This window comes from Octopus bimaculoides, chromosome 8 (assembly GCF_046866305.1).
Source record: "Octopus bimaculoides isolate indiv1 chromosome 8, ASM4686630v1, whole genome shotgun sequence".
Lineage (NCBI taxonomy): Eukaryota > Metazoa > Mollusca > Cephalopoda > Octopoda > Octopodidae > Octopus > Octopus bimaculoides.
The window spans coordinates 57228945-57250353 of record NC_142935.1 but is presented as its reverse complement, the minus strand read 5'-3'; the positions used below and the strand labels follow the sequence as shown (position 1 = coordinate 57250353).

General features: G+C 39.3%; 1 protein-coding gene across 2 annotated transcripts; it reads left to right on the top strand.

Moving 5' to 3' along the window:
• Positions 1–6628: 6628 nt before the first annotated feature.
• Positions 6629–18330, top strand: LOC106876170 (SKA complex subunit 1). 2 transcript variants are annotated; one of them, XM_014924603.3, is made up of 5 exons: positions 6629–6908; positions 8822–9048; positions 13077–13192; positions 15143–15480; positions 17404–18330. In XM_014924603.3, exons 2-5 carry the CDS (start codon positions 8833–8835, stop codon positions 17556–17558), a joined length of 825 nt encoding a protein of 274 aa, XP_014780089.1. In that variant the 5' UTR covers positions 6629–6908; positions 8822–8832; the 3' UTR covers positions 17559–18330. The 2 variants fall into 2 exon arrangements, with proteins under 2 accessions (XP_014780089.1, XP_089212658.1); XM_089356532.1 differs by having other exon boundaries at positions 6904–7022; positions 17404–17768.
• Positions 18331–21409: the final 3079 nt, after the last annotated feature.

Sequence of the window (21409 nt, the reverse complement as noted above, 5' to 3'; positions counted from 1 at the left end):
TATCACTCATCTTTTTTCTACTTGACCAGTGCATAGGTAAGACATGCATTTTCTTTCATCTCCTGCTTAGCATTCACTTGAGAGCCCCAGTTTATCTTTTCACTTTTTATTCTTTTCTTTCTTTGTATCTCTCTTCTCTTCTATCCCATCTTTCTATCTTTCTCCTAAGCCCTCTCATCGTGCCTTTGGAACACAAGCACCACTGTTGTCTTTCTTTTTTTGTCAGTTTTCATCATGTAGTGTCCCACATTTTGAAATACTTGCAATTTGTATTTCTACTGCTTGTTTGCTTCGCTTGGTATGTTTCCGAAATTAAACATTTTCATATACAAAATATACTTCACATTATAACATATACTACACGTTAATGCAAAAAATATTGTGTTTATTGACTATCTTCAAAGTGATCACACCATCAATGGAAAGTTCAATGCCAACTTGCTATGGCATTTATGAAAGACTATCAAGACCAAGCACCCAGAAAAACTGATGAATGGAGTCTTGTTTAATCAGGACAATGCTTCAGCACACAAGTCCTTGGTTCCAATGGTCATTGTGCGTGACTGGCTTTTGAATTGGTTGATCATCCTCCCTATGTTAGTGAATTGGCCTCATCTGATTATCATCTGTTTCCCAGCATGAAAAAACACTCGGCTGGGCATCAGTATTGCTGTGATGATGACATCTTATCTGCAGTTCATGACCATTTTGACCAACAGGATAGCTTCTTCACCAGTGCCATCTAAGCACTGCAATTACTGATGGAAGTGTATGGACAGTAAGAGGAACTATGTTAAAAAATGAACTTCATTTGATCACATTCCTTGAGAGTGTCTTGCTCAGCCTATGAACATTTCAGTCAATCTTCATAATAATAAAAATTAATATTATACCAGCATTTGTTTTAGTGTTGACATTGAAAACATCCACATTTTTCGTAAAAAAATTTAAACCTGTGTTTGCAACCCTAAGCAAATTTTGTTCCTGGGCCACTGTTTGTATGTGTATGAATGTGTGTTGCATGTTGTATGTGTGTGTGTGTGTGTGAGTTATGAGCTGATTCTGAAGATCAATATCATGCTGCTAATAATACTCAAATTAAATCAAAGACTACACAGGTGATTCCAATCAAACCAAAGTCTATTACAGAGTTTCAAGATTAATCTTTTCTGCAATATACTCTTCAATATATATTTAAATTTAAATATTTAAACATTCTTTTTTTTTTTTTTTTTTTTTGCATGTGATATTTCTAAATGTGTAAACATATATCTATGATGAGGGAATGCAGAAAAGTTCCTGGCTTGCAAAAGTTCCTGGCTCGCAAAAAGTTCCTGGTCGCAAGTTCCTGGTCGCAAAAGTTCCTGGTCACAAGTTCCTGATCGCAAAAGTTTCTGGTCGCAAAAGTTTCTGGTCACAAATGGCCTGGTTGGAGGCCCAGCCTTCCAAGTTCTTTACAGGGCTTAGAAAAACAGAAGGACTGCTGCAATAAGTGTGTGAATCTGAGAGGTGAATATATTGAATAAGATCATAATTAACCAATCCTCTTGTATTTTCTTTTACCCAAAGCCAGGAACTTTTCAGCACCCCTTCGTATATATTTTACATGTATACAACCATTACAAATACATTTTTTCTTTTTTAAATTGTTCTTCGTTTAAGGCAGTAAGATGTATGTTTTAAGAGACATTCACCTGGTGTTTTAGCAAGTTAACTTCATAAAGGCTTTCTTTCATGCAGTCATTCATAAGCTGTGGTTTTTGTTTTTGTCCAATTCAGCCATGAGTGGGCAAACTTATACAAACTTATACGGTCACAACCAACTGTCTTTTCTATATCAGAGACTACTACATTATCTAATGTCTTGAACAAAATAAATAAATAAATGGCTATCCTTCAACAGAGGTACACAGATAATGGAAGTATTTGTTCAGCAATTTCCATAGAAAATTTTTATTTCTTTAATTGTCTTTCTTAGCCTATTCGTTTATGTTTATGTATTTTTTTATTTCTTTATTGCCCACAAGGGGCTAAACATAGAGAGGACAAACAAGGACAAACAAAAGGATTAAATCGATAATATCGACCCCAGTGCGTAAATGGTACTTAATTTATCGACCCCGAAAGGATGAAAGGCAAAGTCGACCTCGGCGGAATTTGAGCTCAGAACGTAACGGCAGACGAAATACCACTAAGCATTTCGCCCGGCGTCCTAATGTTTCTTATTTCTTTATTACCCACAAAGGGCTAAACATAGAAGGGACAAACAAGGACAAACAAACAGATTAAATCGATTACATCGACTCCAGTGCAGAACTGGTACTTAATTTATCGACCCAGAAAGGATGAAAGGCAAAGTCGACCTCGGCAGAATTTGAACTCAGAACGTAACGGCAGACGAAATGCCACTAAGCATTTGGCTCGGCGTCCTAACGTTTCTGCCAGCTCGTCGCCTTTATGTTTATGTATTTTTTGTGTATGTATTGTGTTTGTGTGTGTGTACGCATGTATGTATGTGTGTGTGTGTGTGGTAAGAAAAAAAGTGAGCCGGCAAAATTGTCAGAGCATCAAGCAAAATGCTTAGTTGTCACATGCATTCAACAGTCAAATACTGAAGTTGATATTTTCAAACAATATTTGTGAATTAAATTGACCTCAGTATTGCCTTTACACTAGTTTATCAACTGATGATATGCATGTATGTCATTATTCAGCTTTTATTTCAAAATTTCTTGCCAACAGAGAAAGAGCCAATTTCTAACCTAGATCCAAGGCTCCTTCATTGCAATTTCAACAACAACAGGATACTTTTGTTTGTTTGTATGTATGTATAGGTGCAGATTTGTATGTTTTGCTTTATGTATGCATCCTCATGCATATAGTTGCATGTTTAGACATGCTCATATATATTTAAATGATAAAATTCTGGAAAGTCTTACAGATTTTTAAAGTTACAGTGAGTGATTGGATCTGAAGTCTTTCAATTAGCTTTCTCCTTTCTGATTTTGAGAAGCCTAATTTCTCAAGATTGGTATTTAGGCAGTGTGTTACATATCCCAGGGCTCCAATAATTACAGGTATAAACCTGGACTTGTAATCTGGATAGAGTAACTGCAGATTTCTTAATAGTTCAGGATAAGTATCCTCTTTTTCACTGATCTTCAGCTTTATGTTAACATCCGCTGGGCAGCTAATTTCCACAACTGTGCACAGTTTCTCTTCTCTATCCCAAATCATTATATCAGATCGGTTGTGCTTACATTTTATTGAGGTCTTCACTGGGACATTCCACCAGTACTCCTTTTTCTTATGAGTGGCTATGACTTCTACCACACTGAGGGTTCTTATTTCCTTGTCCTTAGGGTTATCCTTCCAACAAATTTCATAATAGAATGTCATAGCTACAACATCATGTCTCACCGGTAGATAATACCATGATGACATTTTCAGACAACTGCTTATGATGTGGGTGATATCTTCTGTGTGAACTCCACAAAGTCTGCATCAGATGTCACACTTTACAGCTTTAACTGCATCTCTATCCCTTTTGTGCATCAGGTACTTGGTTGATATTTCCTCTTTCTGGATTGCAAACGCATACCCTTCAAGGTGGGAGGTAGTAATCTGGCTATTGGTCCATGATAAACTGCTTTGATGATCAATGTTACTATCATCACAGAGCTTTCTAGTAACATAACCATGAATACATCATACAGACTCATTCTTTCATCTGATGATACGTTGCAGTAGAGTCACGCGACTTCTTTGGATATGTATGTATCAATGTATCTATTTATCTATCTATTTATTTATATACTGTGTCGAATACATTCAGAATGAGAACATGAGTAATGGGTAAATATTATTATAAGATCTGGTAATTAGTCATATATTAATATATTAATTAATATCGATTAATTATCAGGGGGCCAGCACATTTAAAGAATCAAAGAGATTCAGAAATATTATCTGCAATCTCAGGGGATTAAGGTACATTTTAAAAATAACGTCGACCACTAACGTGGACAATTAATGCGCTAGAAATAGATAGCGCATTAATTGTCCACGTTAGTGGTCGACGTTATTTTTAAAATATTTATTTATATATGTATATTGGTGTATGTATATGTATGTGTATATATGTATATTTGTGTACATGTACATACAAAGGCACAAACATATACAGTACTTAAATATACATACATACATACACCAAAAATACATATAAATAAGCGATTCCGCTAAAAACAAATTAAAGAAATAAAGAATGTTTACGAAATTGCTGAACGAATACTTCCAGTATCCGTCTACCTTTACTGAAAGCTAACCAAATAGACAATCTTTTGCCTATGGTCTCACAATTATCAATTTTTACGACTGGTTCTTTGGCAATTTCCGTACTTTTATTTATTTACTTTTGTTTTCATGTCCAACTGACAGCAACATTTGAAGTTGGTGAGGTAGGTGAAAAGTGAAGCAGACACTAAAACATGCGCATGCACGCACACGCACACATTGACTTTCATGTTCATGAGTTGAATAGTGAAACACACCCGCACAATTCTCTTTTTTTTGTTTCAGTCTTGGCTGAAGCCATGCTGGAGTACAGCTTTAGTCGAACAAATCGACCCCAGGACTCATTCTTTGTAAGCCTAGTACTTATTCTATCAGTCTCTTTTGCTGAACCGCTAAATTACGGGGACGTAAACACACCAACATCAGTTGTCAAGTGATGATGGGGAGACAAATACAGACGCACAAACATACACATATCTATATATATATGATCTATATAGATATGTGTGTGTGTTTGTGTGTGTCCAGCCAGCCATGATCTTTCTTTCTTGGCCTGACTGCCGACCGCCAACACCTCTTATGTCCATCTCCCATGTTCCTGCCTTTAGCCTTTCTCTTCATACATGCCAGCTCAATTTGATTCATTCTCAGTCAAAAGACACCTGTTGTTATATTCTTGTTGTATGTATTTGTAACTGTGTACCATGTTCTCCGTTTTTTGTCTTTGTTGCCGTACACATTCGCTAGCTTTCTTACAAAAAAATCTAATGCTCTTAGCTTAGACTTTTGGGAGGTAACCAGATCGAACTGTCTCAAGTGTAACTGCCCGAAACAGTAAGTACTTCTGATAACGTGTCTGAGGAAAGAAGTCCACGAATGACCTGTCTTTTTTGGCCTGTCCTTCTAATTGTTGCTTCTCCTGTCTGCCTTTGTATCGTCTATTTGTCCGAATGTTCTATTGTTCTCTATTGCGTTTTTGTTCCATTTGATATATATATATATATATATATATATATATATATATATATATATATATACACGACGGGCTTCTTTCAGTTTCCGTCTACCAAATCCACTCACAAGGCTTTGGTCGGCTCGAGGCCATAGTAGAAGGCACTTGCCCAAGGTGCCACGCAGTGGGACTGAACCCGGAACCATGTGGTTGGTAAGCAACTATGTATGTATTTATGATTGTACGTGTATATGAAAAATAATGAGTCTACGTGTGTGTGTTTGTTCGTGCGCTAGCGCGAGAACGAGCATGTTCCGTTTTTTGTATTTGTATTCACTCACACACACAAACGCAAAATAGTACACCCATTATCTTTCATATACACCTACATGCATAAATACACACATGCGAGTGTGTTTCATTATTCAATACATAGATATGAAAGTCAACGTGTGTGTGTGTGCGCGCGCGCGCGTGCTAGTGTGCGTTATACTTTCCACCTACCTCACCGACTTCAAACAAATGTTTCCCTGCCGAACAACCGGCTGTAAAAATTGATAAGCGTGAGACCATGGGCGACAGATCATCGCCAAATAAATGAAACACATATTTATTTATGCACCCTTTTAAAGCCTAGCTAGGCTCATGGGCCCAGTTTCTATGGCGTATGTGTTTCCCCCCAGCTGGACGGGATGCCAGTCCATCGCAGCGTTGCTCAAGAAACAGGAAGAAAGAGTGAGAGAAACTTGGGGCGAAAGAATACAACAGGGGTCACCACCACCCCTGCCGGAGCCTCGTGGAGCTCTAGATGTTTTCGCTCAATAAACACACACAACACCCGGTCTGGGAATCGAAACCGCGATCCTCCGACCGCGAGTCCGCTGCCCTAACCACTGGGCTATTGCGCCTCCGAAACACTAAGTAGGGGGTATGATATAAGGGAGACTTGACTGTTATTTCTAGCGGTTCGAGTGGCGGCATTAAACTAACAGAATCGTTAGAACGTGAAACAAAACAAAACTTGCTGTATTTAGTTAAAGAACTTTTTACATTCTCATTTCCACTTCTGTTGTGATTAAATTTCCCTTCATCATTTTCAGTGTACATAAAATAAAATACCAGTTAAACACTGATGGTCGATTTAATATTCCAAAAATGCATCCTCGGGAGGCGCAATGGCCCAGTGGTTAGGGCAGTGGATTCGCGGTTTCGATTCCCAGACCGGGCGTTGTGAGTGTTTATTGAGCGAAAACACCTAAAAGTTCCACGAGGCTCCGGCAGGGGATGGTGGCAAACCCTGCTGTACTCTTTCAACACAACTTTCTCTCACTCTTACTTCCTGTTTCTGTTGTGCCTGTAATTCAAAGGGTCAGCCTTGTCACACTGTGCCACTCTGAATATCCCAGAGAACTACGTTAAAGGTACACGTGTCTGTGGAGTGCTCAGCCACTTGCACGTTAATTTGACGAGCAGGCTGTTCCGTTGATCGGATCAGCTGGAACCCTTGAAGTCGTAAGCGACAGAGTGCCAAAAACAACAACAATGCATCCTCGAATCACGAAAGAGATTCCGTGTTTCGTAAGGAAGTGACGTCACGGCTCCAACCGTCGAACCGCGAACTTCGAACTAATATTACTGTCTTCTTGTTACAAACACTTCGGTAGGTTCTTTTGTATAGCATTTACATTTGTTTTCAACTTAGCAATGTTTTAAAACTTCGTTTAATACCTCTTAAAACAGAATATTTGTTGTTTCACAGCGAGTTTATGATCAGGTCACAATAATTTGTTATATTTTTTCTCGTTTAACTGTTTGTAGTCGCCCCTAAAATACGTAGTATCGTCATATAACACAATATGGGTGTGTGTGGATATATATATATACATATGTGTGTGTATAATAAAGCTGAAGTTAAGAAGGAATATATAGTTCGTGGACGAAGGTAAAGAATACGCACACATCCGTTTTCGGCGTAACCCTAACCCTAAACACCGGGTGTGCGTATTCTTTACCTTCGCCTCGTTCTTAACTTCAGCTTTATTATTGTCCGTATTTTTGTGTCTTTTGTCTTAACTCTTTCGTCACTCGTCCTATCACCTCTTCTGCGACTCTCCATCCCACCTGTCTCTTGTTCTGCTTAGTCCATTCTGTCTTTCTATGGTGTTTATCCTTATCTGTGCATTTATATATCTATATATATATATATATTACGGAGATGCACTTGCATAGCAAGTGACCTGATCTGAGATCGTGTGCTGGAACGAAAACAATTGCAGCGTGGAGGGTGTTTATAAGCCATTTAAAATAACACACAAAATCCGTTAGATTCACTTCAACATTTAAATTTAATTTGTCAAAATATTTTCGTCGCTTTGAGACCGCGACCTGTTCACTGACAAAATTCTGTGCTGCATCACAACGTTTTGAGAACAATTTAGGTCTTAGTAGACACAAGATGTGGTCTATTTCTAGCACATTAAATGTCCACTTAAGTGGTCAACGTTATATATAAAAATATACTTTAATCCCTTGAGATCGCAGATATTTTTTCTGAATCTCTCTGATTCTTTAAATGTGCTAGCTTCCTGGTAATAAATCGATATTAATTAATATAGGATTTTTTACCCTATGTTTTAATTATATATATATATAAATGAGAATGTGTGTGTGTCTGTCTGTCTCCCTAAAACTCGAGAACTACACAACTTTCACCCGTCGCTATGTTGTGAGGTCAACTTTGCCTGTCATCCTTTTGGGGTTGATAAATCAAGTACCAGTTGAGTGCTGGGGTTGATGTAATCGACTATCCTCCTCCCCCAAATTTCAGGTCTTGTGCCTATAATAGAAAAGATTATTATTATTATTATTTTACACATGCCTTACTTAGGGTCCTGGTTGTGTTTTAGTCAAAAAAAATTTAACTTCTTGCATAGTTCGAGCCCACAGCAACACAGTGCTTCTAACAAAGATGGGGCATTTTTAATACAATGGGATATCAAGGCAAGATCAGTTAAATATTGTGCACAATACCGTTTGCTGTGGCGAGCTTTCAAAAGGAGTGTGTATGTATGTATGTGTGTCCATGTGTGAATATATAGATACATAGATTAAAACATACATATATATATGTGTGTGTGTGTGTGTGTCTTTTGTCTTTAACTTGTTTTAGTCATTAGTGGGCTTCTTTCAGTTTCTGCCTACCAAATCCATTCACAAGGCTTTGGTCGCCTGGGACTATAGTAGAAGACACTTGTTCAAGGTGCCATGCAGAGGGACTCAACCTGGAACCATGTCATTGGAAAAAAAAACTTCTTACCATACAGCCACACCTCTGCCGATGGGAATAAAATTTGAGGGGAGAAAAAAAGGACGTTTTGAGAGGAGATTCAGATCATTCTCCTTCTTCCACTTTGATTTTGTTACCACATGTTTCCGTCCACGCCAGCATAGAAGGCAGACGTTAAATGATAAAGAAAGGAAGAAAGATGTATAGATATGTATTTTTAGATACTGACATAAACATATAGAGATTAAGAGAGAATGATTTAATAATAAATGTTTTTACTGATGCAGGTCAGTCGACAATGGATAATGCGAAAACATTAGGTGAGCTCTTTATACAGTTTCAAGAGAGATTAGATGTTATAAATAATATGATCAGCTTAAAAGAATGCAAAGAAGAAGATTGGTATGAGACATCAATGTCAAGCATTTTCAACCAGTTATCAACTTTTGAAGTTACATTTGCTGCAATGAAAAGCCGTCTCAAGGATTTCAGAGAAGCTTTGGAAAATGCAAATGTAAGTTTAGAATATACTTTTACTTTGTTTTATTTATTTTCTTTTTCCCTGGTTTTCTGTTGTCTAAAAAAAGGAAAAATTTAAAAAAACCCTTTGGTCAGGAATGACCATAGGATTGCGCCTAGACAGTTCCCCTCCAAGGTACAAATCCACACAAGGTTGTTTTTAGAAGACCAGGAGTTGCCCATGCATACCAGCGTCCCCTTTTCATGCCACCAATGTTATCCAAGGAAAGACAAAGGCCAATACAGCTTGGCACCAGTGACATCACAACTCCAGCTGAATGAACTGGAGCAGCATGAAATAAAGTGTCTTGCTCAAGAACACAACACAACCTGGTCTGGGAATCGAATTTACTACTTCATAATTGTGAGCACAACGCTCTAACCACTGAGCCATGTGCTTCTGTTGTCTACCATATATATATATATATATATATGGCAGCTGTAGAAACCAAGCCAAACCAGACTGGAATTTGGTGCAGCTTTCTGACTTACCAGTTCCAGTCGGACCGTTTAACCCATGCCAGCATAGAAAGCAGACGCTAAATGATGATGATATGTATATATATATATATATAAGTGCAGGAGTGGCTGTGTGGTAAGTAGCTTGTTTACCAACCACATGGCTCCGGGTTCAGTCCCACTATGTGGAGCCTTGGATAAGTGTCTTCTGTTATAACCTCAGGCTGACCAAAGCCTTGTGAGTGGATTTGGTAGATGGAAATTGAAAGAATCCCGTCATATATATATATATATGTATATGTTTGTGTTTGTGTGTCTGTGATTCCCCCCCTCCTCCCATTGCTTGACAACTGATGTTGGTGTGTCTGCGTCCCCATAACTTAGCGCTTCAGCAAAAGGACAGATAGATTAAGTACTAGGCTTACAATGAATAAGTCCTGGGATCGATTTGTTCGACTAAAGGCAGTGCTCCAGCATGGCCACAGTCAAATGACTGAAACAAATAAAAGAGAAAAGAGATTTATGCTTGAGACATCTTCAAACCTGTAAGAAGGTCATTCACTATATTTTGTCTTGGAGAAAAATTCATGCTGTAGACCAGAGGTTCTCAAACTTTTGGGGACCCCACCTCATGGCCACATAATACCCTCTGCGCCCCCACCCCTATTTTTATGTATAAATTAATATCTTATATTTTTCTAAGTTGTATATACTATGAATCATTTGATATTTAATATCATATTATATAATTTGTATACAAAACTATAATAATAATATAAATTCATAGCGTTCCCCAATCCACTGCCTTCCTCCCAATGCCTCCTTTTTGTCTACCGCCCCCTTAGACATCAGCGTCCATCTGGACCCTCTTGAGAACCTATGCTGTAGACAAATAGGTATAAAATCGCCTCTTACCCAAGTTGATGGATACCTGCATTTTGAAGTAGTTATCTCCTCTTTGGCATCAAACACTGGAAAGGGAAGTGCTACAAACTAACAAGGAAAGACTAAGTCTCTCTTATATTTCCAGTCATTGTAATAAGACTTGTGCTAATCAGCAGTCTTCTCTTTGACTAACGTACACAGGTGCAGGTACATGATCATAGCTATACTGGATTCATTCTTATCTTCTAATTATTACTAAATTTAAAGACAGTTTATAAGCAGAATCATTAGAGTGTCAGACACAGTGTCTTGCAGTATTTAATTATGGTAATTCTTCATTCCAAGTTCAAATTGTACATAGGTCATCTTTACTATTCATTCTTCCTGTGTTGATAAAATAAAAGTTCCTGCCAAATCCTGCAGCCGACGATATTAAACTAACTCCTTCCCTATTAAAAATAATGATGTCCTTTACTTAAATTAGAGACAATTATTCCTAAATTCTCTATGAAATGGATTTGTTAAGGTTTTTTTCTTTCTTTCTTTCTTTTTTTCTTTACTTCTTATGTTTAAATCATTGGGGAAGACAATACTCATCACCCTTTACATGGACCCAGGGACTGTTGCAAGTAGTGGAAGCAGGAAACTCAATCCATGAACCTGGTCAGAATACTTTCAACTGAGTGAACTCCCTGTAAAAGTACCCACTGAGGTTCCAGGTGTTAAACAGGGCAATGGATATGAAATCCACCACTCCAGTAGATGGACCACTGTGGGGTTTACACTCAGTATGCAAAAATTTGAAACTAATACTGCAAAGCATCTAGACTGGATTAGCCCTTTTTTTTTACTTTATTTTATTAACTCTGACAAGATCAGGAGTGAAGAGCCCCCCCCCCCCCCTCCCCAGCTTGCTGGTCTACTTCCTATGCTGGATAGACTCATTGATAGAAATTTACATTGGTTGGGACAAGTACACAGGACAACACCTTTACTCGCAACTATACAGTGGGGAAAAGAAACCATGGAAGACCTAGACTGAGATTCAAAGATACTGCGAAAAGGAACATGGAGTGGAAAGGAATTGTTCATAATAAATGGCAAACTCTAGCGAAAAACCAACTGGTATGAAGAAAGCTTATCAAATCATGCCATAGTGACAACTGACTGTAAATAATTTCACCTCTGAGAAAGTGAGCGACAAAGTTGATCTTGGCTGGGCTTGAACTCAAAGTACAGAGAATCAGAACATGTACTGTGGGTCATGCCATCCTATTCTCCAATGATTCTGCCAATTCATCACCTATTAACTAATTTGCTACTTTTGGTTAGTTGCCTCTGATTTGAGTTCCATTTTTAGCTGAAGCCATTTTGTTTCCAAAGCTAATGGTCCCTTTTTTTTGACAAATATGACTATCACAGTCTTCCATTTTCTTCTCTTTACGGATTTAATCTTCCAGGTCCCACCACGACCAAGTGGATTACAGTGGAGTTTCAACTTGAAATACTTTTTGAGCTCTATATTCTGCAGAAGAAACTCTTCATCAAGGGAGATAATTGCTTCTGTCTTGCTGTCATTAATGGGATATAACCGCTGTTTCTTTTCCTCTCATAATTAGACTTATCAAAGACTTACTTTATGTGACTTTTTCTGTATCCAGAATTACATTGCTTAATGTATATTTTCATTTTTTTTTTTTGTTTTTTTTAATGACAGGGTGTGATTTGAGTGAGATTTAATTGTTATTTTTCACAAAACAACTGACTTGGCTACATATTTGTAAAGGACATCCTATGTATTTTAATTTTATCTCCTAATGCGTTTCACTCACAGGATTGGAATCTCAACATTCGTACACAAACACATGCACTTGCATATATGCATATATATATATATATATATATATATATACTCTAAAGGTTACCCACAGTTTCTTCTACAAGGCGCACCATCATCATCATCATTTAACGTCCGTTTTCCATGTTGGTATGGATTGGACGGTTTGATCACAGCTGGCAATCTAGAGAGCTGCACCAGGTTACAATCTGATTTGACTTGGATAGATTGCTAGCCACTACACATTCTTTATTTTCTCTCCTTGTTTCTTTCTGTGGAAGAGCGTAGACTCGAAACGTTAAAGACTTTTTCACTTCCCAAGTGTCAAACTAATACATCTGGTTGTTTACACCACCTGTCTTCATCTTTTGTTTTTTTTTTGTGAATTCTCCATATATATATAATATATGAATTCCAAGCTAGTGTGTACCAGGACATAGTAATATTTGGGTTGGTATCTGAGAGCACAGTAAACCCACTGGGAATGAAGGACTCCTGGTCTTTGTCAAGGCATCCCTCTAGGAGAAAGCTAACTTGTATCTAAAACCCTGCTACTCTATTGAGCTGGATAGTTTGCACTTTGCTTGTCCCTTGATATTGCTAGTGAAAGCCACTGTGGTGTTGTGCAAGGTGCACTTAACTTAAGACCCTTGCACAGGCATTGCTGACACTACCTCTCCAGGATGGTCATGCTCAGCTAATGAGTAGACAGCCTTCATATATAATATATGTGTGAGTGTATAAATATATATAAAATACTGGAATAATTGTGAGGAGTTTGCTATATTTCTACTCAGTTATTTCATCCAATATATTTTTCATTTGTTAACTACACATTGCAGGTTTTAAAGGAGAATTTGAAAGAAACAATTGAAATTGCCATGCATATGAAGGAGAACTTACCAGAACACTTTAACAATAATAAAGCCACAATTAAAATCACTCTTGATTCTGCCAGGTTAGCACATGAATATTTTTCAATAATTTAAGTGTTCATTTTTTTTTTTTTTTCTTTGTTTTGAATGTTGTGATAAGTACACCAGCTGTAGTCTTGATACTTATTTTTTTGAAAGCTAACTATGCGTGTGTATGTGTTTGTATGCATATGCACACACACACACACACACACAATGTGTGCATATTGTTGTGTACATTAACCCTTTAGCATTTAAACCAGCCATATCTGGCCAAAATATTCTACTTGTTTTATGTCCACTTGAGATGATTAATAATTTCATTTCTTTTCCCAAAGATTCTGTATTTGCTGCCTCACTGAGTTTTATCAATCTTTGCCTTTATCAAATTTGCTCTTGTTTCCTAAGTGATTAATGATTAGCATCACAGTTTTTCATTTCGGGTTTCTGTCTGTCAGCCACAAGCAGCATTTTCACTTCCAATATCCTCAGTTTGTTAGATGAACTGGCCATGTAGTTTCTTCCTCTTCCAGCTACTTTCCCCTACCGTTTCAGTAATATTTTGGACATTTCTAGCTGCTGATAGTATTCTTTCTTCACTACATAGAACATAGTTTTTCAAACCCAACACCACAATACTTGCAGTGGCTTCTGCATTTAGCAATCCCCTACCTCTTTCCTTCCTTTCTTATTTCTTTACTGCCCGCAAGGGGGCTAAACATAGAGGGGACAAACAAGGACAGACAAACGGATTAAATCGATTATATCGACCCCAGTGCGTAACTGGTACTTAATTTATCAACCCCGAAAGGATGAAAGGCAAAGTCGACCTCGGCGGAATTCAAACTCAGAACGTAGCGGCAGACGAAATACCGCTAAGCATTTCGCCCGGCGTGCTAACGTTTCTACCAGCTAGCCGCCTTCCTTTCTTGATAGATACAGTTTGTCAATATTGCTTTTAGAGTAAAGCATATTGTGAGTAACTTCTTAGTTCTAAGTTCCAAAACACTGTCTTTGTCTGTCTGTCTATCATTTATATTAATTTGTTTTATATGAGCTGTTCTAGGTTTCACTCAGAGCTCAAGTAACAGCAAGTAAACGTCCAACTTGTATGTGAAAGAGGCTACAGTCTGATGACTAAGATTCTGTTTCTGTAATTTTTCAGTTTTGACAGTTTTTCTGAAGGTGTCAACAATACCATGAGAGCAATTATTTTGTAGTTCTGATACATTTGCATTTCTTAATACTTGGCCATATTGTTTTAGATAGCCATTCAGTATTGTCCGCAAGACTCTGATGATTACCGATTCAGTTGTTGTTCTTATATGTCATGTTACAGAGACCTTGATTCTAAAGTCCTTATGTTTACTTAATTTTTCAAATGTTTTTACAAAAGTGTTGCAATCTGCTTGGATTGACATATCTATAAGCAGACATGATTAGTCAACAAGATTTTATTATCATTATTATTATGTAAGGTGGTGAGCTGACAGAATTCTTAGCATGTTGGATGAAATGCTTAGTGGTATTTCACCCGTTGCTATGTTGTGAGGTCAACTTTGCCTCTCATCCTTTTGGGGTTGATAAATCAAGTACCAGTTGAGTACTGGGGTTGATGTAATCGACTATCCTCCTCCCCCAAATTTCAGGTCTTGTGCCTATAATAGAAAAGATTATTATTATTATTATCATCATTATTATTATTTTTATTGTTATCATCATATAAGGTGGCAAACTGCCAGAATCGTTAGCATGCCTGACGAAATGCTTAGTGGTATATCGCCTGTCACTGCATTCTGAGTTCAAATTCCATTGAGGTCAACCTTGCCTTTCATCCTTTCAAGTTCGATAAATTAAGTACCAGTGAAACACTGGGGTCGATGTAATCGACTAGTCCCCTCCCCCCACCAAATTTCAGGCCTTGTGCCTGTAGTAGAAAGGATTATAATTATTATTATTATTATTATCATTATTTATTATTTATTTATTGCCAGTGTTTCTGAAACGAATTCTGCCTGTAACTTAAAGGAGAACACAAAAAAGAAGGTAAACCTGTCTCCAGCAGAAGTTCCTCAAAAAATCACAGAAAACAAGAACCTGTTGGAGAAGGAAGTAAAATATATTGAGTTCCTCACTGTGCCACAGTTTGATTCCATTCCAAAATATATGAAGGGCCGAATTACATACAAGCTGGTTAACAATGTCATTGAGGAACTGACCAAATGCTTTGAAGCTAAGTACAGCATAATGTCTCTCAAGAGGAAAGCTGTTCCAGAGAAGAAGAAGCATATATATGAAATGTATAAAGCTCAAGAGACTGCTGATACTGAAGGTTAGACACTTAATTTCTCTCTTTATGCATTCATGCGCCTTTTGTGTGTATGAATGATTCCTCCTTTCTCACCATTATTTTCTTCTTTCATTGTTTCTGTTTTTGTTTTTCTTTGTTTTTTTTCATACATTTTTCTTGAATTCTTTGTAATTTTACATTCATTTTTCTGGTTTTCCTCCATCCTTTTACCCGTCTATTTTTCATTGTTCTTCCCCCACTTCTTTCTCTCTCTTTCTTTATCATACACTCCTGACAATATGTTGTGGGTGTATGGTTAGGAAGCTTGCTTCCCAATCATGTCATCATGAGTTCAATCCTGCTGCATGGCACCATAGCTAAATTTCTTCTATCATCGGACTGGCTCATGTGCGGGTGACACATGAAATTTTTCGAGCGAGATCGTTGCCAGTGCCCCTGGACTGGCTCATGTGCAGGCGACACATGAAATGCACCGTTTTGGGCGTGACCGTTGCCAGTGCCGTCTGGCTGGCATTTGTGGGATTTTCGATCGAGATCGTTGCCAGTGCCCCTGGACTGGCTCTTGTGCGGGTGACACATGAAATTTTTCGAGCGAGACTGTTGCCAGTGCCCCTGGACTGGCTCTTGTGCGGGTGACACATGAAATTTTTCGAGCGAGATCATTGCCAGTGTCCCTGGACTGGCTCTTGTGTGGGGCCATCGTAGGATTCTCGAGCGAGATCATTGCCGGTGCCCCCGGACTGGCTCATGTGCGGGTGACACATGAAATTTTTCGAGCGAGATCGTTGCCAGTGCCCCTGTACTGGCTCATGTGCAGGCGACACATGAAATGCACCATTTTGGCGTGGCCGTTGCCAGTGCCGCCTGGCTGGCCTTCGTGGGATTTTCGATCAAGATCGTTGCCAGTGCCCCTGGACTGGCTCTTGTGCGGGTGACACATGAAATGCACCATTTTGAGCGTGAGCGTTGCCAGGGCCGCCTGACTGGCCTTCGTGGGATTTTCGAGCGAGATCAGTGCCCCTGGACTGGCTTTTGTGCGGGTGGCACATAAATTGCACCATTTTGAGCGTGGCCGTTGCCAGTACCGCCTGACTGGCCTTTGTGCGGGTGACACGTAAAAGCACCCACTACACTCTCTGAGTGGTTGGCGTTAGGAAGGGCATCCAACTGTAGAAACTCTGCCAAATCAGATTGGAGCCTGGTGTAGCCATCTGGTTTCACCAGTACTCAGTCAAATCGTCTAACCCATGCTAGCATGGAAAGCGGACGTTAAACGAAGATGATGATGATGATACTTGTCCCCAGGCCAACCAAAGCCTTGGAAGCGGGTTTAGTAGACGGAAACTAAAAGAAGCCCTTCATGCATGTTTCTGTGTACCTTTATCTTGATGCTATGTGTTTGTTAACAATGTCAACAGGTGAGGGTTGGTGACTGGAAGAGCATCCAACCATAGAAAATCTGCCTCCAACAAATTCCATCTTAGCTATGCAAACAAGGAAAGGTGGACATTAAATGATAATGATATGTGTATGGCTTGTTGTTGGTGTTGTTTAGTTCCAGGTTAGCCCTTACTGACCAGCTCTGTAATCAAAAGCATTAGTCATGAATATAGTGTCTCCTTTGCTTAACTAGGTCTACATTATCCAATGTATGCCTCTCTTTTGATGAAGAGACTTAGCTGGTTTTTCTAGCTGATCAAGTGACCACATAGTATTGTGTCTCCCTCATTGGTTCAATCTGTGGTTCGTGTGTACTGATGTGTTGTACTGGTGTGTGTGTGTGAGAGAGAGGTGTATATCTGATGTGCTTGTATCTATGTAGTATATCTCCTTAGTGTATGTGTAGGAATGTATGATGTATGTAGTGAAACGTGATTCCTGCATGAAGTTGTATAGTCCTGGGTTGTTGAAAGTTTCATTTTTTTTCTCTTTTTCTTTCCACAGGTGTGTACTTCATTGTCGAAAATGACATGAAAGAGTACAGCAAACTTCGCAATGCTCCAACAACTCGATCCATTCTGGTGATGCTACGGCATGTTGGTCTAATCAGAGAAATCCGAGGAGGTGGTCTTGTCCGCTATGCTGCCACATTCTACTGACTGTTTTCCTCTCTCTCTCTCCCTCACACCCACACACAATGACTATAATTGTTTCAATTTGTTTATTATTAGTGCAGTATGGATCTGCCATCAGCACCTTTGATTCCAGCATGTTCAATTCCAAAGCTCTGCCAAACCATCTGCTTAACTGGGCTTGACCGAAAATGGTCACTCAAAACCAGTTCAAGAATACACTGCAGGCATGGCTATGTAGTTAAGAGGTTTGCTTCATGACCACATGGTTTGTGGTCCGGGCCTACTGGGCAGCACCTTGGGCAGGAATCTTCAGTGACAGCCAAATGTTTACTAATTCGTTGTGAGTGTAATAGTTTAATACAAACTGTATGGAAGCCCATCATTAATGTGTGTGTGTGTGAAGGCAAAAGAATCATTAGCATGCTAGTTAAAAGTTTTAGCATTTCATCTGTCTTCGTGTTCTGAGTTCAGATTCTACCAAGGCCAACTTTGCATTTTGTCCTTTCGGGGTCAGTAGAATAAGTACCAATTGAGCGCTAGGGTTGATAAGATAAGTATCATCTCAGTGCTGGGGTCAATGTAATCGACTTACCCCCAACCCCTAAATTGCTGGCCTTGTGCCAAAATTTGAAATCAGTATATGTGTGTGTGGGTGTGTGTCTGTATACATTTGAAAGTTTACATTCTGTATTTTGCAAAGATGATATGATGACATTCTCTCTCAAAAAAAACCCCAAAGATTCTCCACAATGACTTAGGGTGTGTGAGTAAGAAGTTTGCTTCCCAACTGCATGGTTTCAGGTTCAGTTCCACTGCATGGCACCTTGTGCATGTTTTCTACAGCCCTGTAGCAACCAAAACCTTATGAGTGGATTCTTTGTATTGCCTGTGTGTATTTCCAGCTCCAAGCTGCATCATTAATTTTCAGTATTCTGCGTAACCATGCCATGGAAAAATATTACATTGCTTGGAAATAGATGAGAGCTGGTGACAAAAACAAGGACAGGAAAAAATGGAGAATGTTACACAAATACAAATAACAGGACATAACAACAGGTGTCTTTTGACTAAGGACGAATTAAATTAAGCTGGCATGTGTGGAAGTAAAGCCCTACGGCAGGGATACAGGATTTCACAGGCACATATATGTATGTATATTTATTTATGTATATATGTTTATGTGTATTTATATATATATATATATATATATGTATATATGTATATGTATGTATGAATACACCTGGGGGCTCCTCTATGCTGATGGCCTTGCACTAATTGCTGAGTCACTATCAGAACTAGAGGAGAAGTTTCAGGTGTGGAAGCAAGGACTAGAATCGAAGTGCTTTAGAGTCAACCTAGCTAAAACCAATGTCCTAATAAGTAGGAAGGTAGACAAAACACAAACCCCTTCAGGTAGATGGCTCTGCTCGATCTGTAGAAAAGGCGTAGGTAGAAACTCTATCAGATGTACCCAGTGCAAGCTATGGACACATAAGAGGTGCAGCAATATCAAAGGAAGGTTAACTAGGAAGTTACTTTTTGTATGTAGCAGATGTTCAGGAGCAATAAACACTGAAAATGTACAAAAAACAACTTTGCCCACATTCCAGGGAGAAAAACTAGACTTAATTGATAGCTTCCGCTATTTAGGTGACCAAGTTAGTAGTGGAGGAGGGTGTGCTGAAAGTGTAGCTGCTAGAATAAGAATAGCTTGGGCAAAGTTCAGAGAGCCCTTACCTCTGCTGGTGACAAAGGGCCTCTCACTCAGAGTAAAAGGCAAACTGTATGACGCATGTGTATGAACAGCCATGCTTCATGGGCCGTGACTGCTGAGGACATGCGTAGGCTCACAAGGAATGAAGCTAGTATGCTCCGATGGATGTGAAAAAGTGCCACACCCTAGCAGTTGAGGAAACCTGTGGAAGAGGTAGGCTTTGATTCTAAAGTCCTTATACTCTCTTTCTCTTTACTCTCTTTTACTTGTTTCAGTCATTTGGCTGTGGCCATGCTGGAGCACCGCCTTTTTAGTCGAGCTAATCGACCCCAGGACTTATTCTTTGTAAGCCTAGTACTTATTCTATCGGTCTCTTTTGCCAAACCGCTAAGTTACGGGGACATAAACACACCAGTATCAATTGTCAAGCGATGTTGGGGAGACAAACACAAACACACACACACATATATACGACAGGCTTCTTTCAGTTTCCGTCTACCAAATCTACTCACAAGGCTTTGGTCGGCCTGAGGCTATAGTAGAAGACACTTGCCCAATGTGCCACGCAGTAGGACTGAACCCGGAACCATGTGGTTGGTAAGCAAGCTACTTACCACACAGCCACTCGTATGCCTAAAAGTTCTATTAATATGTTTTAATGGTTCCACCCCCCCTTTTTTTTAAACTTAATTTTATTGACTCTGACAAGATAGGAATGAAGAGGTCATCCAGCTTGCTGGTCTATCTCGTATGCTGGAAATCCTCATTGATAGAAATTTACATTGGTTGGGACACATCCACAGGATGGACAACAGCAGACAACTCCATTACTCCCAACTATGTGGGAGGTGTGGGGAAAGAAACCATGGAAGACCTAGTCTGGGATTCAAGGATACTGCAAAATGGAATACGAAGTGAAAAGGAATTGATCATAATAAATGGCAGATTCAAGTGAAAAACTGACCAGTATAAAGATAGCTTATCAAGTCATGCCCAAGCTACAAGCAGTCATGATCATGATGACTAACTACAGATAATAATCCTTTCTACAGGGTGTCCACAAAGTCTGGTACATGGGGATTAACACATACTTTAAGAAATTATTATTTCTTATATTTGTTTGTTATGATTTTATTTACTCCATGTGCCCAGACTTTGTGGACACCCTGTACAATAGGCACAAGGCCTGTCGTAGCTCACTTACCTTTTTGAAGACTTATTGGGGCAAGCGAAAGCGAAATCGGGATGGCACCTGTGCCCAGCGTCGCCTTTCTGGCACTTGTGCCCGTGACATGTGTAAGGATTTTCGAGCGAGATTGTTGCCAGTGCCCCTGGACTGGCTCTTGTGCGGGTGGCACATAAAATACACCATTTTGAGCGTGGCCGTTGCCAGTACCGCCTGATTGGCCTTCGTTCGGGCGACACGTAAAAGCACCCACTACACTCACTGAGTGGTTGGCGTTAGGAAGGGCATCCAGCTGTAGAAACTCTGCCAAATCAGATTGGAGCCTGGTGTAGCCATCTGGTCCACCAGTCCTCAGTCAAATCGTCCAACTCATGCTAGCATGGAAAGCGGACGTTAAACGACGATGATGATGATGATGATATTTGTTTATGTTATGATTTTATTTACTCCATGTACCCAGACTTTGTGGACACCCTGTACAATAGGCACAAGGCCTCAAATTTTGGGGATGAGGATAAGTTGATTACATCAACCCCAGAACTCAACTGGAACTTACTTTATTGATCCCTAAAGAATGAAAGGTAAAGCTAACCCTGCAGAATTTGAATTCAGAATGTAAGGTTGGTCTCAATGCTGCTAAGCATTTTGTTCAGTATGGTAATGATTCTGCTAGCTGGCCATCTCAACTTTGTGGATATCTGGAACTACATCATCCACTGTGTTCCTTTGTTTTTGTTTGTTTTTTTTTAAGAAAGTAGGGTAGGAGTGGCTGTGTGGTAAGTAGTTTGCTTACCAACCACATGGACCCGGGTTCAGTCCCACCGCGTGGCATCTTGGGCAAGTGTCTTCTACTATAGCCTCGGGCCGACCAAAGCCTTGTGAGTGGATTTGGTAGATGGAAACTGAAAGAAGCCCGTCGTATATATGTTTTTATATGTGTTTGTCCCCCCAACATCGCTTGACAACCGATGCTGG